General features: G+C 38.8%; 1 protein-coding gene across 1 annotated transcript in view; it reads left to right on the top strand.

Moving 5' to 3' along the window:
* The window catches only part of LOC140245048 (uncharacterized), a 124073-nt gene that overhangs the window by 18552 nt on the left and 83830 nt on the right, over nucleotides 1-21691 (top strand). Inside the window, 1 exon segment of the mRNA XM_072324642.1 lies at nucleotides 14229-14397. Within this exon segment, the coding sequence (XP_072180743.1) occupies nucleotides 14229-14397 (169 nt within the window).

The raw sequence follows: 21691 nt of genomic DNA on the forward strand, positions 1-21691 counted from the left end.
AAAAAGATATAAAATGCTCCTGTGTAAGTTACATGTATGTGGAACTGGGAATCACATCTTTGCAAAGTATTTGTGGCACAATTAGACCAGGTAGCATGGGGAAAGCTTGCTATGGGAAGCTGCTGTAAAAGTTGTTATTTTCACGTACAAATATTGTTTGAATGAGGTGGTCACAGACATTTTTCAAAATTTTACACTGAGGCTATCGTAAGTGCACTAACGCCTGTTGGTTTGTGATATATTTGCGTGTTGTTCAATTAGCAGCCCAACAGTGAGTTGCCAAACTCATGAAAATTAAACCTCTCCAAAATAACAGCTTATACAGTACATGGAAATCCCCATAACAAAGTGTGTAGAGCAGCACTGACGCAGCCAAAGAGTTTAACGAGTTGACTTGAATGATGTCGGTGAGCATATACATGTAATTTACAAGTCTCCATAATTGTGCACGCGGCTCCCTAAGATGCCTGATATAATGATAATAATAATAATCATAATCATAATCATAATCATAATCATGATAATGATAATAATAATGATAATAATAATATTAATAATAATATTCAATCCTTAGAAACACATAATACCAATTATTTAAATTCATCCATTCACCAGGCCTCGAATTTGATCAAATTTGGGTCAAGGCCACTTTTTTAAGGGGGTGCAAATCTACTGAAAAGGGCACAAGTGAGGAACAAAGTGTTGTGGCTGTGAACGGTTTGATTTTGAAAGGGCATTCTGGCTAGTGACTTGGCTATGATAGGATTTGATATTTTCTCATTTTCCTGACAGGAGATTGTAAAAGCCTTCCTGATTTTCAAAGTGTTTTCACTTTCAGTGTATGAGATCAGATGCACACGTACAACACTCCAGTTTCCCTTTAACTGTGTGTTGAATTTTTCATGAGTGAATTTAATGGTAGCCTTGATTTGCCCTTTGTAACTTCCTAGTTTTTATTCATGAATTGAGGTAGCCCTGGGGCTGATGCATTAATGGTTGTGAAAAATGTGTAATAATATATGAGTAACAAAAGAGAAAAGCTATTCATTGCTCAGGTTGACAAACAAACCAAAGAATATGCAACAAACCATTATACACTGAAGTTCCTCCTGTCAGGATCTGTCCCATTCATTCCCATCCATGTTGTATCATACCTTTCATGTGAGTGCAACCAGACTCAGTTCCCAGGACTTTCATACATTCAAGGGCTGTATTTCTGTGCTGATAACGAAACCATGCCCAAATATAGAACTGGAGTGAAAGACTAGACCCAGGAAGCACATGGTGTACTGTTGCAAGTGCTCACTCACCCATTACTCTTACACACACACACACACACACACACCTCATACAGACACATCAAGCAAGTGGCCTAGGAAAGTAGTTCCGGCAGGTTGTTGACCTCTTCTTCCTGCACACTTTGTGCTGTGCCACCCATAGAACTGATGTATTGGTACATGTATGAGTCTAGGCCCACTTTTAGGTGGCAGAGGTCATGTTGAATGTTACGATGTCATCTTTAGCCTCAATGCCAGACTGCATATTGAAGCCAGATACATTGTACAATTGTATGCATTTCCAATGGTTTTCTTGAGTGGATGCAACATGTATGCCCTATTCTTTATAGACACTGTAGTGCATGCAATTTATGCAACACATGCCTCATATTATGGCAAAGCCCCACTCTTCTCTAACGAGCATTGAAAATATTTACATGTTATGTTTGCATATATTTTTTTGAAGGACTTGTCTTTTGTTTGTGAATTTACTATGTTGGTTGAATGACCATGTTCTAGACAGGCATGGTAGGTTGAGGCTCTTCACTTCTTTGTTTTTTTCCCCCTTTATATACACCTACTGTAATAGGGAATCAATAGATACCCTGTACAGTTCCATAGACATGAACGACTCATGCAGAACAGTGACAATGGTTTAATACCAATAGTCTTTGTTGCTCAGCAGGTATTGTCCTCCCTTTTGCCTGTAAGCCCTCCTTTTTGCCTGTAAGCCCGAACTAACATGCAACATGTTCTGTGGAAATGAGATATAGTAGATAAGCCCAGAGGCATAGAATGAGCTGTTCATGATTTGTTGGATACAACTTTTCTCTCCCTTGCTTCCTTTAATACTGTTGAGTCATCAGAGCTTTTACACCAAGCTTCCTGGTATGGTGTGCATTGATTGTAAGAAGCCATTTGGAGTGTCTAGATCGAAGACTATTGATGTTGGAGCATATGAACCATAGTAACTGCTCAATGCACTGTGTGGTGTATGTACAGTGCAACGCACACAAGAGTAGGATTATTACACTGCATGCTGGACAATAGCTCCACGTAGATTGCATAGGATTCTCAAGTCTTGTGAACTAATACGAATGGGCACGTGCTCCTGTGTTTTTTTAATTCTACTCGTGGATCGTGTAAGTAGTACTGTTGAATGTGGTAGGTTTGCTATGGTATTATCATTGTGCGCATGAAATTCAAAGTTTATTGTTTTGTGCTCCTCAGCAGTGTGGCTTTGGTGAATGGCGAATGAGGTGGAACCATTAGTACTTTGTGTCTGTACAGTAGACTGATAGCTGTATCATACACAGACACAGCCAGTCACTTGAGCAATGCCATGTCATTGATAATGTGATGGGTGCTTCTGGTTTACAAGTACATTGTACATATGGGTGAATCTCTAGTAGATACATGTACATGTACCATTGGCTGGTATGATGTAAAGCCATGTTTATGCATTAGTAATAGGATTCATGCCAAACATGTAGTTTATCTTGCAATGTACATATGATATGATGCATTCGTGTCGCAGTATGCTGAACAACTTGTACACAACACTGCTTCTAAAAGAACAGTTTTGTACTGAAACTCAAAATCCTTCTATTTTCTCTCATACTCTGTGTATACGAACATGTCTGATTGAAGAATGAAACGAATATGGTACAGTTAATTTTTAGGCGTTGCCTTCAGCAAAATTGTGTAGAGTTCTATAGGATGTTCTGTTTTTGTAGGGTCATGCATCACATGGTAGTGTGGTATAAAGGACCAAACATGCTAAAGAGATCGTACAGTTTTGGTTGAGACCTAATTTCAGGTTTCTAACATTTTTTGGTGAAATAATGAGAAGCATCTTATGAAATATGAAAGAGCAAGTAATTCTATGATTAATTCAACATTTACTTGATGAAAATTGGTTTTGAAATGGCCGAGATATCCAAAAAAGAGCGATTCTAATAAAGTATGGGACCCACACTTTATTACGATCGCTTTGTTTTACTTTGTTTTTCGATGTTTCAGTCATTCCAAACCCGATTTTCATCAAATAAACTTTGAATTCCTCTTAAAATGGTATGCTCTGTACTATATCATAAGTGTTTTCTTGGTATCTCGCAGAAAGTTAAAAGCCCAATTCTCATGATCTCCACCAAAACTGTACCATTCCTTTAAGAACAATGTGAGGTATTTTATAGTGCATTGGCCACTGTGTCACACCAATAGGCACCTGCTGGTAGGTTATCCAAGTGCATTGACCTCTGCTTACTCAGAAGATTCTAGGGGACCCAATGGAAGAATGGGTTCTGATCCAGCAGTTTCTAATTTAATGTGCAGGAACACGTTACCATATTGTTACTTTTTTTTGTGCCAAGTGATAAACAGTAGCCACATTCACACACAGGAATGAATGGTTTTTGCATACACCTGTAATTGTGATGTTAAAGCCCGAGTTTATTTGCTACAGCTCACACACGTCACACAGGGTATTAAATTAGTGTGACCTGTCACACAAATCGCTCAGGATAAATTATTGTGATGCAATGTCTAAAAAAAGAAGAAGAAAAAACATTGACTGGACGATGACCCCAGGCATGCAAATGATGCAGACCCACTGTGACACATTGCATTGTGGGATGAAAATGTTTCTCATTGCTTACTGTTCACATGCGCAGCTCGGGCGTTGCTGCATTTTTAAACGAAAATTGCAAGCGGGGTTGGTTTTTGCACCGCGATGCAGATTGCAATAATGAGCAATTTCTTGTGCCCACTCGCACAAATTAATGATTTTCGCATCACGCTGCAAGACTTGAGTTACAAAAATTGTTCATTGGTTGTGTAAACAGGACTACTGTGTGGCATTCATTAATGGTCTTGTTTTAGAACAAATCATATAGGGTCCTAATACATTATTGTAGCAGGTCAGACCCTCAAGTTGTAATGTTTTGAGTTTCTTCCAGAATGTGGCAAACAGTGTCTTCATACACCTTACGATAACAAATTTCTGATTGTTTTGCTACAGTCTGTTAGATCTGTTCCTTTTTTTTTTTTGGAGGGGGGGGGGGGGGGAGAAGGGGCTAGGCAGTGTGGAATGGGTTATGTGTATGTTATGGTTTACTAATAGTGTGTACAAATACAGGTGTGTACATTATATGATCTTGCACCAAAATGCTGCATGCCAGACATAAGAGTACAGACAAAGAAGAAATAAGTGAAGCTAGAGAAGTTCTGCAAAGAGATATATTTGTGGAAATATTGGGCACAGAAAATCATTCATGTCAGGTATACACTGTATGCATACAAAATGTGTATTAAACTGCTGGTGAGAAGTTATTGACTTTTCTTTTGAAAAAAGGGGTAATAATTTTTCATACTACCAATTTGGTTCTTTAAATAACAAATTCAGCCACTCTTTAAAAAACAAAACAAAAACAAACATGTATTGTCTCAAACAAGTCCCGCTTATGAAATACATATTGGGAAATGTGTGCCGTATACTTTTTTTTTCTCTCATAGTTTGAATATAAATGGACAAATTAGGCCTATCATTTAGCCTGCACTGTTTTTGTACTTCTGCTTCCTGAGAATTTCCGAGTCTGAGAGAGATAGAGAGAGCTATGTTTTCACATAAATGACGATATTTTCACTGTCCCAGTGATGAATGGGCTTGTCAGTACATGTAGATAGAATAGTGGTAATGATGGCTACTTGATAGCTCACACATTCCATCACATTCTCTGACGCTCATGTGATGGTGTCGGGTCGTTTCAATCATTGATTGTAAAATTACCGACCTGACTCTCACCATGCAACCTACACTGACAAACTGCAGACATCACAGGTCATCAAAGTCAGTGTATAGTGTGGGGGGGGGGGGGAGTGACATATAACTGTACTTGGTAAGTATTCAAAAGTATAACTGAAGAACTGATAAACAACATAAGCTCAAAGTTCACTGGCATACCTCATGTAGTCTTCTTCCCAGCCCCTTGTGCAGATTTATGCCAAAAACATCCATCCATATCAAGCCATTCACGTTTTGGACATGGGTAAACAAGAGCTGTGTCTATTATGGCAAGTCATACAATTAGTGTAGTATCAGTTCCAAGTTGTAAATCGGTTGTGAATGTTTCAGACAGGAGAACTGAAAGAAATTGTGCGATGTGAGGGTATTGGTGGAAATAAATGCCCTGTCTGTGTAGACTGATAATTAGAGAGCCTTGCGATAATCCAGCGTACCTTTCAGTAAGTACAGAGTTCAGCTTGATTGATTGTATCCATTCATACTGGTAGGCCCACATAGAGGCTCGATCGCAGTGTACTCAGTATTAGTACTACTGCATTTTAGGAGCGGCGGTGAATAGTGGGTGTGTGCGAGGCTGCTTTTTGCACATGTGTGAATGTTAGCACGGAGTTCTGACATAATCTTTTGGACAAAGGAGATCAAATCTGCAGAGGACAGGGAGAGAGGTAATACCAGTGTCAAATGTTTGTTTGTAGTAAGTTTCGGACCTCGATCTGAGTACACTGTAGGCCTTAGAGTATGCAACTGTGAGTATGTACATGTATGGCTTTAAATAGCCTTCTAAGACTTCAAGTTGTAATTTTGTTATTGCTCTATTCTGGCATTTGTGCATTGTAAAATTGTATGTTTGTATTTGCTGTGCTGAATGGTACATTTGTATATCAAAGGTATCCCCCCCCCCCCCCAAAAAAAAAAAAAAAAAAAAAAGAAAAGAAAAGAAAAAAAATGAAAAGAAAAGAAATTTCCAAAATTGACTTTACCATTATATCTCATTTATTTTAAAACCTTGGTTTTTAATACAAAAGTAATTATTTTTTTCTTTTTCATGTGTAACAGATTGACTAATACTTGCATTGCCTAAATATGGATAGAGATCAAAGTTGAACTTTCATAGGAGTCATTTTGGCATTATTCTCATAACAGGAAGATTAACCCTTCTGCACCTGGAAGGGAAGTAGAGACAAATCAACCCCAGGTGCTCTTCCTATGTAAGAATAGGCATTTAACACTTTCTAGTAGGAGGATATAACATTTACGCATACAATGTAGGCCTACACCTTGTATGTCATAGAGGTTTCTTGGCGGGTCAAACTCTACTCATCGAAGAACAACACTCGGTTAATGACGCAGCATAAATGACTTGAGATACATACGTACAGTATAATTGCTGTGGAGGGTTGATACAGGGGATGATACAGTGTACAGCATTGTATGTACTGGGCAAAGAAAAACATACCTGGTTCATTAGAACAACCCAAACCCCTGCTCTCCCCCCCCCCCCCCCAAATACAACTATACACACATACAGTGTACAGTGTACACATGTATATACTGTACATGTGCTTGACACATGTTAAAAGGTGCTATCAAAGGTAACCAACATCCAGGTCTGTTTATTAGCAGGGCAGTTCAACAGTTCTTTCTATCCAGATCCCACATTACTGTGTGTCAGGAAACTATTTCTCTAACAAGGAAGGCAGATTTCCTGCATTGTGCCAAATAGGGATGTTAAAAAAGTGACTATTCCTAGCATTGCTGGCAAGGTCTTATACTGTAAGGCAGTAAAGAAACATTTGGCTACGGTTATACATCTATAGTTCTGTTTTTCTTCTGTGTAATATCTGCTTTATATACAAACTGTACACACATATCACAAACACCTGTTCATAGCACATTTTTTTTGTATCTGTGTTATAGACAACCAAATATTCCAGTTACCATAGGATGGAAAATTTTCACCATTTGTGTGACAACCAGTTCAGTGTGTATAAAGAACGGGTAACAAATTCTTCCCCCAATAAAATTAACAAAAACAGGCAATTTAAACCCAAATGGCAATTTTCTTTTCATTGTCGCATATAACTTTAAAAAGTCATTATGGCCATGGCGCTATTTAATTTCTGCAGAGTGTCGACAATGCTCAGCCATTACATAGCGAGAGCCCTTGTAGTTTTAATCTTTGATTAATCTTATACCCCTTTCATGTTTCACAAATTTCACTCAACTGCAGCTGGGTAAAGCCGGATAGATCTTGCATTATGCAAGTTCTTGTGGGTGAAATCTCGAGTAAAATGTTGGGGTGACTTTTCAGAAATTTTAGCCAAGACCTGTCCGTGGTAAATTTGTGGGTGCTCCTGGGAACTCCCAGGTGAAGCTGTAGTGTTAAATGTATTGCAGGTGAACTCCCAGGTGAAATGCATCAGACCAGTATGCCTACTACAACATTTTGCCCTTGAGAAATTAACATTTGGGTATGTGCCATACTGTGAACGTCCACTGCAGAGGAGCAGATGAGAGAACGTCAACCGGGAGCTCATTCGATGGTTCGAAAGAAATTCTTCCCAGGTGTTCCACAATTTAAATTCCCAGTATAAGTCTTGCGGGTGATGCCTTGAGTGACTGGCGTGAAAGGGGTATAGGTGTGAAAGAGTTGTAACTTTTGAGTGCATCAGATATACGGGGCTAAACTATAAGTACAAGCTAATTATCAAGTTTTATAATTACTGGTAATCTTTTCATGATTGGTAATGTACATTGTAGCATGAACCGAAGTATTTTCTTGTAATTTGGTACACGCGTGAATTTGCCCACTCACAAGTACCAGTAAATGTAAAAATGTGCCCCTCATTCTTGCTCAGCACTTGGCGTACAGTGTATATCATGCCATGTTGAATGCCAGTCTACAAGATGTGTGACTCATATTGGCCTCTTCACCAACCAAGGACATCCCTGATTTGTATGCTGTGTCCAAAGGTAGCAAACTGGAGTGGTCCCTGCATAATAGCATGCATTAACACGATGGGCCAAACACACACACACACACACACACACACACACACACACATACACACATACACACACACACACGCTCACACACACCCACCCAAAAGACACTTGTCAATGTCACAAAATGTTACCCTTGATATTGCTTAACCAGATGCTGCATCATACAATGTACCTGGCAGGTAAATTGAATGTATCTCATAAAGCCTCAAGGAGACTTGCATTAAAGGGACACCCTAAATAACTAAAGTTCAAATTGACTCTTTATTATAAGAGGAGTATCAGAGAAACAGACAAGAGTGAAAGTGGAAGTTGAAGCAAACTGGAGACTTGTATAGGGCATTCAATAATGGCATTAATTCTAAACCTGATTTTGACTGATATCTTTATTTACTCATTATTTATGTGTCAATTTGTGAAATTTAAAATTCTATTAGATATTCTTATTTTCGTTCAGTAGAAGATTTTTGTAAAGTATTCAAATTCTGTGCTAGCCTTGTTGACAAAAGATTGCCTTGACAACCAAAAGGCTTCCTGGAATCTTACCCAACCTGGGAACAACAGCTAAGGAATACTACATAATGTAGGTGAATTCCTGCCTGAAAAAAACTTAATTGGAGGGAGTGCTCAGGTGAACAAAATATGCCAATTCGTAATTAGCTCATGTACACCTTGGTACAAATGACCTTTCTTTTTTTCTCAGTTGGTTAGGCACTTCACTCGTTTTCAAAGCGGTATAACGCATATATTCAAAGCTTGCCCAACGTAACAATTTATGGAATTCGTCTTCAAACAAAGTATGAACTTGTGTTTAGACCAGGTGACCAGAATAGTCCGTCAGTTGACACTCTAGCAGGCATCTAATTCATTGTTTCGTATTGAATGCAATAACAACCTTTTTCTTTGATATTGCCAAATATCTGTACCAGGCTTGCTGTCAGGTGGATGTGCTGGCAATCACTATTTAGATAAGGATCACATGAATAGTCATCACATCACAGATGCTTATCTCGGTGAATTAATAAACCAAAATGCCTGTTGATACAAATGACCTTTTTCTGCTCATGCCCAAAGTGGAATTACGAACTGGTCTATTGATGTAATTCACTTTACGCACGTACATGTACATGTATCATTATCATGATTGTCATTCTAATGGCAATTAGAATTGCCCGTGGCAATGCATCTCGTGGATAAAATGTTTGATCCCGAACACACATTTTGTCATAAGCCTGTGAGAAAAGAAATAACCATGAATTTTAGTTCATTACATAACAGTCTATTATCTTGTTTATATAGTGGGACTTTAATATAGCCATTTGGTCTTATTCTATGAAACCTCTTACAACTCCCAAGTGCAAAATTTCATTGATATAGTGCATAAACAGGTTGCCGTACTAAAGTAACTTCTAGGTCTACATAGTTACTGAAAGATGTATCATCAGCATGAATATCAGCATTAGCTTCTCTCTCGATCTCTCTTTTTTCTTCTAAACATAACATACAACATTGTAATCCCCAGCTAGAACATTCTAAATTGTTTATTCTGTTCTTGTGTTTGATGCACCTGCTGAATTTTTAAGTGATTTAACATGTGCAGCACATGATTATGTCTAGCCATGGATTTGCCAAATGTCTAAAAATACATCCAAGCAACTCGGGTGAAACTGAGCTTGTCCTGACAGAAATTAATCAGTCGGTGAGTAGGCGTAGCTGTGGTATAAAAAGCCACAGTGCATTAACTTTTTCTGCCTTCAAGCTTCAGGATATCTAGATCCTGGGAGGGTAATGGAGTTGCACAAGTTCAATCTTTTGCATACTATTCCGAGCATTTATAATATGTATTATGTGGGTATGGGTATCCCCATTTTAACAACACTCTATGATGGTTACCATTTAAAGGGAAGATAAACCCCAAGAGCAATGTGGATTGAGTGAAAGCAGCAACATTAGTAGAACACATCAGTGAAAGTTTGAGGAAAATCGGGCAATCGATGCAAAAGTTATGAATTTTTAAAGTTTTGGTGTTGGAACCGCTGGACGAGGAGACTACTAGAGGTTATGACGTATGAGTGGACAACAATACCAAGAAAATATAAAGAAAACTAGACTCGGAATTTGTCAAGACTGACAAATTAGGTGATCCGATTTTTTTTTTTTAATCAATGATTCGAGTCCTGATCGCAATAGGCATGACCATATAGGTTTTATCTGTGTTTAGAGACATTGGCCGTGTGATATTTGGATTCTCATTTAGAAAAGAGAGTCAGGTCTACCATCTTTGGTACCAAATTCGGTATAACCAGGGAGGTACCTCCCTGGTATAAACTGTAACGAAGATACAGAATGAAGTACATTTGACCATTGACCCAACTTTGCACAGCCAAGATGGCATCTGAGCAAAAAGTGGTTATTTTGTGAAATGATCCTTGTAACATGGTCTTTACGTGTGCAAAATATGGGAAAGATAGGACATGTATTCACCAAGATACAGGTTGAAACATTTATGACCTTTGACCCTAATTTACATACCCAAGATGGTGTCTGATCAAGTAGTTGTTATTTTATGAAATAATGTACGTGACATGAACTAAACATGTGCAAAATATGGGCGTGATAGGGGCTGTTTTTCTTGAGTTATTGCAAAGAAAGTTGTAGAAAGAAAGAAATATCTCAATACATCGAAGATAAGTTTGATTTCAACCAAGTTTTTTGACGTGATCTCGGCGTCGTATGAAAAAATGGAGGGTATAGTCACGATAGCCCAAAGTCTGAGCTACAACATATTAAAATCTGGGAGAAATTCACAGAAGAGTAAGTGAGCTAGTGTTCGATAAAGACCGTCATGTCAATTTTCATTTCCAGAAAAATTCCCTCCCATAGAGATAACACATAAACTGGTTAAATTTGACAAGGTTACATTATATCTATTTTCACGAGGTGAAGACATCATCCGATTAAAACTTTGATCGAACAAAACTTAAAGAGTATTACATTGGCTACAACATACTAAAATCTGGAAGAAATTCACCTAAGGGTAATTGAGTTAGTCGTCGATAAAGACAATCATGTCAATTTTCACATCTAGAAAAATTCCCTCCCATAGAGATAACACGTCATAATGAAGATAAAGAAAGAAGTACATATGACCTTTGACCCTACTTTGCACAGACAAGATGGCGTCTGAGCAAAAAGTGGTTATTTTGTGAAATGATTCTTGTAACATGGTCTTTACGTATGCAAAATATGGGAAAGATAAGACATGTATTCACCAAGATACAGGATGAAACATTTTTGACCTTTGACCCTAATTTACATACCCAAGAAGGTGTCCGATCAAGTAGTTGTTATTTTATGAAATAATGTACGTGACATAAACTAAACATGTGCAAAATATTGGGCTGATAGAGCTTGTTTTTCTTGAGTTATTGCAAAGAAAGTTGCAGAAAGAAAGGAATATGAAAATACATGGAAGATAAGCTTTAATTTCAACCAAGATTTTGGGCATGATGCCGACTCCGTATGAAAAAACGAAGGGCACACTTACGATAGCCCAAAGTCTCAGCTACAACATACTAAAATATGGGAGAAATTCACCGAAGCATAAGTGAGCTAGTGCTCGATAAAGATAGTCATGTCAGTTTTCATTTCCAGAAAAACTGCACTCCCATAGAGATAACACGTAAACTGGTCAAATTTAACAATGTTACTTTTAATCCATTTTTACGAGATGATGCCGTCATCCAATCAAAATGTTGTTATTATATTACCGAAAGAGCATTTAATAAGCTACAACATACTGAAATCTAGGTGAAAATTGGCAAAGGATTAGTGAGATACGCTCGAATGAACTTAAAATTTGATGACGTCATTTTGAAAATTTACTTTTTTTACTTTATTAAGAAATTTGATATCTTTTAATCATTTTTTCAGCATCGTCAACCCATGAAATGACATGTACAACTCATCAGCTTTCAGAATATGTAAAGAAAATGGGGGGTCACCGTCCATCCTGACGAGTAAAATCGGATTTGAAATTGGCGGTTTTTTGGCATTGTTGGACTGTATATCGCCATTGACGCGCGCGCGGAATTTCAACTTTGACGGGTCTGTATGACGTCATATTGAGTCGGATTGACTTGAAACTTGGTAGAAATATTCCTTGACATTTCAGGCATCCGATAAGTGTGAAAAAACGGGAAATTTCTATTGCATATGAGCTGTGCGTGCGTATATATGCGCGCGCGTACGCGTCCGTCCAATTTTTTCAATTTTTCAAAAAATGCTCCAAATGGTCTGAAACGTGTGCAAAAAAATTTTGAGCTCGATTTGAGCATACAAATATTTCTACGCGCGCGTACGCGCACGTTTTAAGAGAAAATATGAATTTTGAGAATATGAGTAGAATCCGCATAATTTGAAATATATGTGACGTAAATTTCATTGAAAAACTCCATTCCATTAATGAGATATGAATGAAAATGTGTTTTCATATAATGACGTCATAGTGACGTCACGGTCGACTGATCACTATGATTTTATTTGACCCGTCGTCTTTGGGACATGATACATATATGGTATAATTTTGACATTGATAGGAAGAACACTTTCTGAGCTAATCGATACACAAATTTTGTCCAGAAATAAAGAAAGAAGAAGAAGAAGACCCAACAAAGAATCCGTACAGATACAGAAGGTGATCCGAGAGGATACTCGGATCACCTAATTCTACAAAAATCCATTTTTCATGAAAATTACAAATTCCATCAACTTGATATTGACATATGTTAGGGGTAGCAATTATTCCCCCTGCTTTCTGAAAGAGGTTGGTCCATTGCTCTTTCATAATTCTAGAAAAGTGAATTTTTGTTGAATTTCCTTTATATTTTCTTTGTATTGTTGTCCCCTCATACGTCATATCCTCTAGTAGTCTCCTCATCCAGCGGTTTCAACACCAAAACTTTAAAAATTCATAACTTTTGCATCGATTGTCCGATTTTCCTCAAACTTTCACTGATGTGTTCTACTAATGTTGCTGCTTTCACTCAATCCACATTGCTTTTTGGGTTTACCTTCCCTTTAAAGTATGGTAATTTCATTGGTGAAGTGTTTCATGTTCATAAGGATTTATTAAGGCAGTGTGGTAAGGTTTATGTGGGTTTCCTTTTTAGTATTGAATCTTGAGGCTGCAATAAAAAAACTAAGAAAAATGAGTTTTTATTCATGGCTGCTAAATGCACTGTCCCAGTACGATGACATTGGACAGATGTCCATTAGGGAGAAACTGGCATTTTGTTGTCGATTTTGTTGGTGGTGATTATGCGGATCTGCTCGAAGCATGCAGCCCTGTGGCTTTGTGGGGCAATTTAGACCTTTGCTGTGCCATCATGCGACTGGGATTTGTGTTAACCCGTCGAGGATGAGGTCAGAGTATAGTCGGGCAAGTGTCTATGGGAATTGTGTGTTGTAGCAAATCAGCCCGTCATTAACGGGTTAAGCATAGTTTTACAGCCCTCGTCTGTGATGATGGCTGGTATCCCATCTTGTGGCTATGACCTACCTGGGAAACTATGCATGGCACATTGTGCTTCACTGTGTGTTTATTTTTTTATATTTTTTTATTTTTTTATTTTTTTTTGAGGGGGTTAGGGGAGAAATATAATATCATTACCAGAAAATGAAATAACATGAGTTTGAAATATAGTAGTTATACTGTAGTGAGGGATGTCAAACTATTGGTTTTGCTCTTTCTTTGAGTTCAGAAAACAAAAACAATAAACAAAACAAACCCAACCTGTGTTTAAAAAAGGTGGATATACCAGTCTTTGGCACATAAATTTTGAAAAGATGTATGTCTTGTATCTGTTATGGTATAGATGTAGCACATATGATGAAGAAAATGCTAGAGAAACATAAAATATATTGTGCATTGATGTGTACTTGAATTCTCATTCTACAATTACAGGTCATGGATAAAATGGATTCCTTAATTGTAATAATTTCACTTCTTTAGACACAAAACACTTTAATGCTTCTATACCAGTATGTATGGCCATGAGCTTTAGTCTTTGTTTGTTTTCGACGAAGGCAAATAATTTTCATGGATTCTTTGCATATAAATATCTTTTCGACTTCTTCTGTTGCAGGGTGTTACGAAGAAGACCACCTTGAACCCTAATGCCAAGGCATTCCAGAGTCCCAGGACGCCAACCGGCTCGGTGAATTCAGACGCTGGGGAAGGATCGCAGGACTGGGCTGACCATGATAGTGGGATATCGGTTGCCTCCTCACCGCAGGTAGCAATGAAATCACAGGGTACGTACCAATGCCAGACTGACCCCCAGCATTAGTTACGTTCACACGCAGTTGCCAAACTTGGAAGTTTAGGTCGAAAACTTCGTGTCGATGATTAGCTTCACTTGTGAATTCACGATGCAGGTTAACACATGCACCTAAACTTGAAGTTACTACTTATGAGTGAGCCCCACTCGATGGTTACAATGACCTTGTGCCCATACAAAATAGCGCAGCAAACGACATGCAAGATTTAACTCACAAGCTCATTGAATATTGTGTCCACATGGAGCAAAATTACGAGTGGGGACCTCCCGTGGCTCGTGGAGAGAGCGTAAACCCTAAGATGTCTCGTGGTTCTAATCATCGACTAAACTTTGAGATTGCTAACTTTCGAGTGCATCCACACAGAACTAAACTACAGGCTAATCATCAAGAGTTAAGTTTTCGACCTAAACTTATAAAGTTTAGGAACAGCGTATGAACCTAACTACTGTTGGTCATTTCTGGTCCCTTACTCCCCAGCAAGGTCTCCCTTATCTTGTAACCATTGGGTGTAGTATTCCCTTCTATCCACCACATACTGTAAAACAAAACAAAAACAACAACAACGAAAAATTTGCGTGAATGAAACTTAAGCGAATTTTGCAAGAGCCGAGATTCGCAGAAGTAGAATGCCAGCACAAGTGTATGCACAAAGCATTGATATTGACTGCAAGTACAATTCTGTACAGCATCACGGTCTGCAATTCATCAAAGCCGCAAAAAAAAAAGGGCAGTTGGCTCCAATTTGCAAGTGTTTCATGCCATGAACATGTCTGGTTTTACAGCACTCCCTTGTCCCCCGTCCCACCATGCTCATCCTACAATACCTGCCACCCTCTTCCTTCCTTGCCTTCGTAGCCACGCCTGTCCCCTTCAATGTCTGCACCACCCTTTTCCATTATCCCCTACCCACTTTCTGTTCCTCACCATTGTCAACCTCACCTTTGATAGTCCCACTATCCCTAAGTCCCATACCATCATATTTATCTCTACCAAAAGTATCCCACTGACTTTATCCTCACAGCCCTTCCCTAATTCATACTCCTTCCTTTTAAATCATAATCTCACTATCCTTGTACCTTATTCTCATACTAGATCATGTGTATCCCCACCAACCCCTTGTTACGTCTGCAATCTAATATGCCAACAAACCATGTCCCCATCCCATATTGCCATTACCCCTTTATCCCCTACCCCCCCCCCTCCCCCTTGTGACATACTATGATAATTTGCCCCAAAGACCAGAACCTACATGTGTAAAGGGCCATATTCTCTTCATATCTTATTTTCAGCTAGCTTCTCTGGCAGATTTCAGTAAACTGGCCATTTTGCTCTGGCCGTAACCCATCAGTACTTGGAATCATTTGTCATCCCAAATGCATGCCGGAAAGAATTGGTTTCGTGAGACATTATGATAGATAGTTGTCAGCCGCAATTGCCGAAAATAGCCTATCCAAGATGCATATGTGTAGATGTTTTGCCATATGTTCTTTTTTAGTCTTTGGTGTTAACAGTAATTTTTGTTTTAAAATTGTATATTTATGGCCATTTGTTTGAATTACTGATGTATGTTTATTGGCATATTGGATGTAGGCAGCGATCTATCTCTTTTATAGTGCCGTATGTGACCCTGTGCTAGTAGCAGTCAAACTCTCCAGTGAGCTAGTGAACTAAAAGAATACTGACCTGCTGAACTGACCAGAGACTCGATGACGATCTGATTGCCCACTTGGACAAAACAGTTTTATTCAAAATTAAAAAAAAAAAAAAAGAAAATGTTAACCTCAATACTCATGAAATGCCCTCTATTGCCTGGTCAGAAAAATTGTAAATAATGAAAACACAGTTAGCATGGGAGAATATATTTGTGTTTCACATCATGCAGAGCTACTAGTTCAAGGGCACAAATTTGCTGCCGAGAGCGTAGGAACGCGGCAAGGTATGTTAATGTCAAGCTGCTAAATTTGGCTGACACTGCTCCACAGGAGGAGATAGCTATCAGATGGTTTAAACGAAGAGGGGAAAGAAAGCCAGACAGGCAAAGCTGAAGTACATAGAGTCCTTGAATATTTCACAATTCCATGCCCTGCTATTAATAGCAGGTATGACATTTGTATCAACGTATGATACACAAAGCTTATGGAAAGTGTGTGGGGGGGGGGGGGGCAGGGAGGTAGGGAAAAAAACAAACAACGAAAACAAAACGGTGGCAGAGGAGAAGCGCGGGGGGGAAAATTAGGATATCTGAAAAGCGCTGCGCCTATGGGATGCGAGCTGTGTTTACAGAGTCCAGATGGAGTCTTGTGTAGCAAGAATGATGACGTAGATGGTAATAAGGCAGAGAACACAGGAGTGAAGTAAACAGGTAGCACTTGGACAATTTCTATTCTTAGATCGCATCGAGCCAGCAGAAGCCGTAGGGGAGAGAAAGAGGGGGGGGGGGTGCTGGAGATGGAGGGGGAGGGAGAGAAATGAAGAGAGAAATGAAGACAGGAAATGGCAAGGGGAATGGGGAAGGAAGAAAGTGGGTAGGATAGGAGGCGCAAGTGGAATGAGACGGGGGGCACGGCTACACGTAATGAATCATTCATTGCAGGAGGCATTTTGCTGTGAATTAAGAAAGAATAGGAAGTGCGTGGAGAGATTATCCTCAGGATTGTGGCTGATGTCGATGAAATCAAAACTTCCCCCATCTTACAAAGCTCCAAATGGTAATCCTAATTCAGAGCTGTCTGTCGCATATATTGTATTAAAAAAGAATAATAAATAGTTCTAATTGTATTTGCGTATAATAGCGCCTTAGAATTACCTATTCAAGTAAAGTGAGTTTCAAGAGGCACGGACAGAATAGTAACAACTTTCATGTCATTTGCGGGGTAGATTTTGGTCATATTTTTCCTCCAAGCATCAACCATTTGAAACTGCTCTAAAAAAGAAAACAATAATTCTTATATTGGTGGCAAAACCTGTGAAAGCTCTTTAAAAACTACAAAGTGTTGAATCCTTATTTTCCATAATAAAAATAAAAATATTTCAATTTTTGAGCTGCACAGACATTTTGCAAGTTATTTTTCAAAAGTGTTTACAAAAATCAAGTGCTGCAATGGAGTAGTTGAGAAGCAATGTTATTTTGCTTGTTTCGTGAGCACAGATGATTCACTATTTGCTTGGTTTTTATGCAATTGTATCTAGCAGAGTGTATCAGGTTTGACTTTTACATTTTTGTGGGTCATTTACTCTGATGCCTAAGCAAGTCTTCTCTGTTGCTCTGTGATTTTCATTTGCTGTGTCTTCGATCATCAAGACTGAATTTTGCACTTTTTTCTCATTTGTTTGCCAAACCTTTTACTCTTGGGCATATGGACTTGCACATCTAATAAAAAATAACAGTTTCAGTTTTTGTAAAGACGATGGGAAGAAATTTTGTGTCAATGGTCCTCTTCCTCAATCTCCCATTTGAGTTTACAGACTGCCTTGGTTTCAGGGCTCAGAATAGAGATACAAGAAGTATCTCCTTGAAAATATGGCTTGAGAGTGAGAGAGAGGTTTCAGATAGTTTACAGAAAAGCTTTGTTGTAGTAACATGTTTCTGATATGTTTGTCTAGAGTTCCGCAACATAGCTCAGACACTGGAGTTTTACAAGCCTCTTTGTTTACTGCCAATGACATTATGTGTCTATTAGATACAAGCTCTATGGCCTGTCAATCAGATGAATGCAGTTCTGGATATTAATTGTTCATGAGCATGCACACGCACCATAGCAGATCGAAATGAACGGTAAAACTAAGACCATTTTCACAGAGGTCGAGAAACGTAATTACAATGTTGGATTACAATTATGATTACAGTTACAATATCGTCCATACACATTACAGAGGAAGGCTTGGTGGATTCATCGGACACCAACAAATAATTAAAGGGACATTCCGGACGATTTTCATAATTTCACATCATGTAGTACATAAATCAACAGCTCCATGTATAGATTCGTGGAATTTGTTGTGGTCCTTGAGCAGAGAAACCAATGAATTGAAAATCTTAAACAAATTACACTGAACAGTGTTGATAACATCAGAGCCTCATATATTTCAGAAATGTAGCAGTGCAATTCCATTACAATACCACTTGCTCAACAAGTTCACCTGTGAAGAATTTATGCATGCCTTCTTCTTTTGTTCTGCTTCCGTGAGCCCCAACTCATGCATTCTTATGGTGAGGCTGCCATGTCATCATCCTTGTTCATTGCAATTTGTTACAAATTTTGAAAACATTCTCATTCCTCATCCCAATCACTCTAAACTCTGAAACTCTGTACTCAGTTTAACTGATTTATAGTTGTTCAAATGTAAAAGTCTGAAAATCATCCGGAGGTCCCCTTTAAATATTTACACAAACTTGCTAACTTGGGAATCATGTTTAGTATTCCATGGTAGTAAGTAGTGAACCAGCGAGGCTCAGTCACCAATAGGTACCTCGCCAAGCAATCTAGGCATTTTGAGAATTTGATATTTGAAGTATATATTCCGGGACAGTTCTTTAAAAAAAAAAAATCATTGCCAAATAAGATTTCCTGCATCTCCTTTGCATAATGTTTTATAATTCTGTCTTTTTTTAGATAAACAGTCACTTCATGTGCATATTATGAATTTCTCATGGCTTATCCAATGCCTCTCACTCAATATTCCCCTGTGCATCCATAATGACGATGTCATTTATGATGGGTCATTCAGCCTGTTGGTGCTGCCCACACACTCGCTGCTCTGCATAATTGCCATGCGGCCTTCGCCCAGCATTTTGTGTCCGAAATGCGTGTTTGTGCTCCGCTTTGATGACGTCAATAATGAGGCAGAAAGGGCCTCCTTGGTAGACTGATGACTTGCGATGGCCGAAGAGTGATTCGCAGTGTGGTATCGTTAAAGGAGCCCTCCACGTGATTTTTTTGTCTTTTTGCATTTGAACATCCATAGATAGACCGCTTCTGTAATTTCTTACAATTAATGGATGTTTCTTTTCCTGCAGCCTTGTTTACGCATTTCATTCACCTGCTCCCGTTAAATTCCATTGGCAGGAATTCACTTTTAGTTGTTGCTAGGTAGGGCAAGCCTTTGGCAGCTTAAAGTTGTTACAGGCAACATTTGTGAACAAAGCATGCATAAAATCTAAAAACATTACAGAACTGGTCTGTTGGTTAAACTGGGTATAGAATTTTAGAATTTATAGTGATCAGGATGTGGATGAGGAATGCATGTTTTCAAAATTCATGACAAATCACAGTGAACAAGAATGATCACGTATCAGCTTCACATGAAAATGCATGATTGGATGCTCAAGGAAGCAGAACAAAAGAAGAAAGCATGCATAAATTTGACACAGATGTACATGTCATTAAAGCAAGTGGTGTAACGGAATGACATTGCTACATATGTACATTTAGCTGGAATATGTGAGCCTCTTCCGTGCATGTCATTGTTTTTCAGTGTAACATGTTTGGGGATTTTCATTGTAACATCTTTTGGGTTTTTCAGAGTACAGTATTCATCGCATAATCGGGACAGGTTGGGAGTAGCAAACACGGCCCCTTTCAGCGGGGTGCTTGATTTCGCGATGAGCACTCACCATACACTAATGGCATACGACATGTACATGTGTAGTGCACACACACACACACACATGCATACTGACGTACTGTACATGTACATGAATACACAACCACGCTACCCCTCGGCGCGACCCTCTAGCTCTCCCTGCATTCTCGCAACAATGTAGAGTAATCGCAACCGGGTTCTTCTGTCACCTCTCTTCGAACACAAAATATGTGGATTAAAAGCTAGCACTTTCTTAAACATTCGTAGAAGTCTTGGACAAGTAGGGCGTTCTGTATAAATACATATCCACAACCATGGGAAATGATTACCCAGAACTGATGTGGTAACGTCAATGAAAAGTCCTTCAATCATTGAATTATCACGGCTTGATTGTTTACTTGCCGCGATCACTGCACTGTACGTGTGTTGTCAATATGTAGCGATCTAGGTCACCATATACACATGTACAGAAAAGCGAAGGCGGGCAGCGAGCTGAAATGTACGTGTACTGGATGGACGGAGGTCAAAACACACTAGTCCGAAGCTTGCTCTGTAAGTTCGATGTAAACAACAACTGATAGGGAATCTTTGAAATATTGTTGTGGTATTTTGGTAGATTTTTTGTGTAAAATATCAACAAAATCAAAGATCGCTCAAAGAAAAATTGTCCCGTTTATCAGAGGTCCCCGCCCGATTATCCAGTGAAAATAACATGCATTGGAAATGTTTCTGGGAAGCGTATGTCATTTAAGCGAGGTTCCCGATTATCAGATGCCCGATTATGCGATGAATACTGTATTGGTTTATCTGTTCAAGGACCACAATAAATTCCACAAATCTTTACATGGCACTATCAATTTTTGTACTAGATGTGAAATTAATATATTTAGTCGTCTGGAATGCCCCTTTAAATAAGACAAGGGTCCTCCAATGGTGAAAGGAAAGCTGTGATAATGGTATTGAACTTTGGGAATGAGGGATGTGAACACTGATCATATTGTCATTTTATTGTCTCATGCGATTGCCGGTCGACCGACCGACCGGCCTAAAAAAAAAAAATACAGGTTCCTTATTTCCAGCACTGAAATGGGTATGTGGGACCACACAAATTTAGCCTGATAATACCTGTACTTTGTAGCAGCGTGGCTTCCTTCTGTCTTTGGGGCACAATGAGAGCCGATGTCGCTGTGTCCATGTGTGGTCACGAGGGGCCTTGGGCCTGGCTTTTAGGGTTTCCTTGTGAAACAAACTGATGGCTTTAGCCCACGCAAATGAGTAAGAGGCCAATGCTACATACAATATTATGTATTTCTGGTGTTAGCATTGTCGGAACTTGTGTAATTTTGTTTTCATCATTGTTTTAATGTATGTGATGTCACCATGCTGAAGGTAAATGCAAAATTAGGGTGACTACTAATTTTTCCCGAAATGGGACTTCCCGACGATTTCTCGAGTGCTCAAATTCGCAGTGGTAGAGTACTGAATGGAGAAATATATGCGTACACGTCACATTCATGACGGGATGAGAGTTAATATTTTCCTGTGTTATTTCATTCGCGAATAGCACCTGACTCACGAAATTCGAATTTGGCGTTTACAGTATACAATAAAGGGGAAATATTACACCTGCAGGTATTATCTTATGCTGTAATTATTTTGCCCACCATCAATTTGTGGTAGTTTT

The sequence above is a fragment of the Diadema setosum genome, chromosome 22, assembly GCF_964275005.1.
Source record: "Diadema setosum chromosome 22, eeDiaSeto1, whole genome shotgun sequence".
NCBI classification, from domain to species: domain Eukaryota; kingdom Metazoa; phylum Echinodermata; class Echinoidea; order Diadematoida; family Diadematidae; genus Diadema; species Diadema setosum.